General features: G+C 39.1%; 2 protein-coding genes across 2 annotated transcripts in view; one reads left to right on the forward strand and one right to left on the reverse strand.

Annotated features, from left to right (window-relative positions):
• The window catches only part of LOC116686648 (breakpoint cluster region protein-like), a 2,454-nt gene extending 1,882 nt beyond the window's left edge, over window positions 1-572 (reverse strand). Inside the window, exon 1 of the mRNA XM_032511665.1 lies at window positions 1-572. This exon is cut by the window's left edge and continues 1,882 nt beyond it. The gene's annotated coding sequence lies outside the window, so the exon portion shown is untranslated.
• A 398-nt stretch (window positions 573-970) lies between these two features.
• Window positions 971-3,995, forward strand: part of LOC116686656 (intraflagellar transport protein 81 homolog) — a 25,374-nt gene continuing 22,349 nt past the window's right edge. Inside the window, exons 1-4 of the mRNA XM_032511679.1 lie at window positions 971-1,461; window positions 2,573-2,676; window positions 2,773-2,953; window positions 3,459-3,548. Coding sequence (XP_032367570.1) covers window positions 1,318-1,461; window positions 2,573-2,676; window positions 2,773-2,953; window positions 3,459-3,548 — 519 coding nt within the window. The 5' untranslated portion in view covers window positions 971-1,317. The remainder of the gene's footprint in view (window positions 1,462-2,572; window positions 2,677-2,772; window positions 2,954-3,458; window positions 3,549-3,995) is intronic.

The raw sequence follows: 3,995 nt of genomic DNA on the forward strand, positions 1-3,995 counted from the left end.
GTCAAAATGTTGTTGCTAGTCAGCAGAGTTCCCTGGTAAAGCTGATTACAAAAAGAGGATATTCATCAGAACATATGTTGCCGAGGAAACGTTGAAAAACGCTATGAAAGACACATGGTCTAATAAGGAAGATAAACTGACATTTTAAATTTAAAGTCGTCCAACAGCGTGATGAACACGAAGGTTTTTAGCAGGAAGCTGTTACGGTTATCTTCAGGCTGTTACAAGTCAGGTGGATGAAGTAAAAACGAGGCGCCGACTTTCAAAACAACTATCCTTTGTTGGTAGCACAAATTCAGCCTTGATATTTAGCCCAAAAGGGAAAACAACTAGCTTAATATTTACCCCATGTCCAACTTTAGCTCTAGATACGTCTCCTCCTGACACAGCGCACTTGTCCTCTCAGTTATAATGGGTAAAAGTGGTTAATCCTACCCAAAATTCCTTGTTTTTCAACCTGCAGCCGTGCCTTGTGAAAATATCGCCATCTGACGGTTCAAAAGTTCATACTGATACTGAAAGAGGGGTGCGTTCAAACACAACGTGATGCGTAGTATTATGCAGGATTTCAAATTCATGTCCTGTTTACAGACACTTTTCGGACTTTAGTCATTTAATTTGATTTAATTTTACCTGGTAGGTATTGGCTTGATTTAATTCTTTGGATCAGATTCAAAGGTTCAGATTCAAGATAAATCAGTTTCATGTTCATGTCGATAAATAATAAAGGCTGTGTCAAATTCAATTTTTAGATGTCCAAATGCCATTATTGTCTATATCTATAATATCTATAATTCTAACCACATGCAACTGCACATCAATAAGAGTTTTTTTAGTTGACATTTTTTTGACCATAAAGCACATACGGCTGAATGTTTTATCGATTTTTTTACTCTTATGTTTGTTGAGATGCAAACATTTAGCGCAACAATCCTCTCTTAATCACAGTGTCAAAGCTACTTCCTGTTAGCAACCAATCCGCGACGCCGTTCGTGGTTTCCATGGGGCTGTTAACAACCATCAACCGCTGCCTTTCTGTTTGCTAGCTAGCTAGCTAACTAACTAACTAGCTAGCAAGTTGAGGAATTAGCAAGGCGAACTAACTATTGGAAACTTGTCTTTATCAATTGTAAATAGGTGCTTGCCACCGTCACCAATATACTAGCTAGGTGGACTGATTTTTAAGGGTTTCTTTGCCTGTCAGAAAGACGCTAACGTCAGAAAGAGCTAACGTTAGTTAGCGGCTAATCCCAAAAAAGAAGAGGACTCGTTAATCTAGCTAACTAGCTACTGCAAGCAAGTTTGGTATCGTTCAAAATGAGCGAACAGCTTAAATTGATCGTTGAACAGCTCAACAAGGACCCATTCAAGAAAAACTTTAACCTCATCACGTTTGACTCCCTCGAACCGATGCAGCTGCTACAGATTCTGAATGATGTTCTGGCTGAAATAGACCCAAAGGTGGGACGCTAGCTAGCTAGCTAGCTAGCATCTTCGTCGATTGCTCAGGCTTTATGGCTTTGTGTCAGTGCAAACAAGGCAGAATGTTGTATACTATTAGCCTGTGTGTGGCGTTCTTGAATTAATCTGAACGTTAAGTAATTTAAATGTTGGAAACAAAGTGAGATATTTGGGTCAGATCATCAGAAATGATTTATTATTTATGTGATGACTACGATGTGTTGCAAACTGTAGCTATGCAAAAACCAATGCTGGCACGCAAATTTCACAAGTTCACAGATGATGTTAAAAGTGTCCTTTTTAGAGCTGAATGTACTCCACTCTATACAGCCCACTTGCGGTGCAGCTGTACTAAGGCAAAAATGAGAAAGCTTAAGGTGGCATTTAGCAAATAATGTTTGCCGAATCTTTCTCAAACTGCCAAGATGGACAAGTGCGAGTCATATGTTTGTGAAAAGTATTGTTCGCACCTTTCATACTGTGTTGAGAAAATGTATATACAAATGTATATTCTAATGGCTATAAATAGATAGATAGATAGATAGATAGATAGATAGATAGATACTTTATTGGTCCCCAAGGGGAAATTCAAGGTCCCAGTAGCTTACAGACATCATACACAATATACACATACATCATAACAGGATGATAATAACAAAAAACAAACCAATCCACATGAATAATACAGACGATAAAAGAAAATATACTAAATTAAATATCCACATAAATGTACTAAGGCATGTATAAGCATGAGACGTTTGCAGTGACAGGGCAATTATATTGTGCATAAGGTGCTCTATGGTAAGGTGCTCTATGAGGTTATGATGTGTGTCATGGTGGTAGTGCAAATAAGTCCAATAGTGCAAGGATAAAGGGCTTGGTTCTGCATATGGGCTAATATAGCCAGTAAACAGTGTAAGACCCCACACAGAGTGACACAAGGTACACTTCTTGCTTTTGTGTGTTTTAATCACTTTGATCCTATGAACTTTAATTTATACAACTTTTGTTTTTGTCTTTTCTTTGTTGTGTTTTACATATTTGTCTACTGACATGGACCTGTGTCTGAAATAAAATCGAGTTGATTAACTCTATTTACTCTTGTTTTTAGCAAGCTATAGATATCCGTGAAGAAATGCCTGAACAAACCATAAAGAGAATGTGTGCTCTGCTGGGGATGCTGAAATATAAACCTCCTGGCAACCTCTCTGATGTGTAAGTATTTACATTCATTGAGAATTGAAACAACCACACCTCTTTTAGTGAAACACCTTTTTTATGTCTTGTATATGCTCTGGTTGTGTCATGCAGGAGCAGCTTCAGACAGGGCTTAGTGAGTGGCAGCAAGCCCGTGGTCCACCCAATCCTCCACTGGCTGCTGCAGAGGCTCCCTGAGCTGAAGAAAAGGGCTTATCTGGCTCGCTTTCTGGTCAAACTGGAGGTGCCTGCAGAGTTTCTGCAGGATGATGTTATCAATGACACCTTTCACCAGGTTTTTAATATATTACACATCAGGGTCCCCCCAGAAAAAAAATGTTTAGCCTGATGGAAAGTCTGTTGTTTGACGAGGGCCTGGCTGTGGACAGTCACAGACTGATGGCAGTATTAATGTAAAGCCCAATAGTTTACGTAATAACAAGACATGGATAGAATTGCAAAAATGAGAATAAAAAAAGCTATAAGACCAATTCCAGACATTAAGTCAGTGCTAAAAGCTAATTGGAGATTCAAAAGGATGACTGTGTCTAAGTTTCCAACTGAGCAGCCCCACCATAACTGCACCATACCAACACACTGCAATTTAAAAAGGTCAAAAAATCCCTTACAAAATAATTCTCAGTGACTTAGGCGTGGTGGGCTGCCAGGCTTGCAATACACGGGGGGAAAGTTTCCCCCAGTGTCTAGGGGAACATTTTGTTTCCTAGTTTTTGAAATGGCCTAATAACCTAAAAAGCAAACTAGGCTATGCATTAATGTTTGCATTACTGTGTTTACAGTACGAGGAGCTGGTGGAAGGTTTCAAGACGTATCACAAGGAGTGTGAGCTGCTGAGGACTTCAGGTTTCTCCACAGCAGAAATCAGAAGGGTGAAAACATACTCAATGAGTCTTTACAATCGCTGTTTGTAAGAAGTTATTAATGGACTGTTTTTATATTGCGCTTTTCTAGTCTTAACGACTACTCTAAAGCGCTTTCACTCTGAATCATTCACACACATGCATCCTGCTCCTCAGATAAACATTCACACACATTTACACTCCGATGCCCAGTGTCTTGCCCAAGGACACTTCAACATGGGACTGCAGGGATGGAATTACCAACCTTCCAATTGGCAGGCGACCACTCTACCACTGAGCCACAATCCTTTCCTTAGTGTAAAAATGTCACATATAGGGATTAGTGATGTAACAATACACTCAACTCATGATTTGACACAAGATTTTAAAGTGCTCATATTATGCTTTTTGGCTTTTTCTCTTTCCTGTATTGTGTTATATATCTTTTTTTGTGCGTGTAATAGGTTTACAAAGTGA

The sequence above is a fragment of the Etheostoma spectabile genome, unplaced genomic scaffold (genome assembly GCF_008692095.1).
Source record: "Etheostoma spectabile isolate EspeVRDwgs_2016 unplaced genomic scaffold, UIUC_Espe_1.0 scaffold433, whole genome shotgun sequence".
NCBI lineage: Eukaryota > Metazoa > Chordata > Actinopteri > Perciformes > Percidae > Etheostoma > Etheostoma spectabile.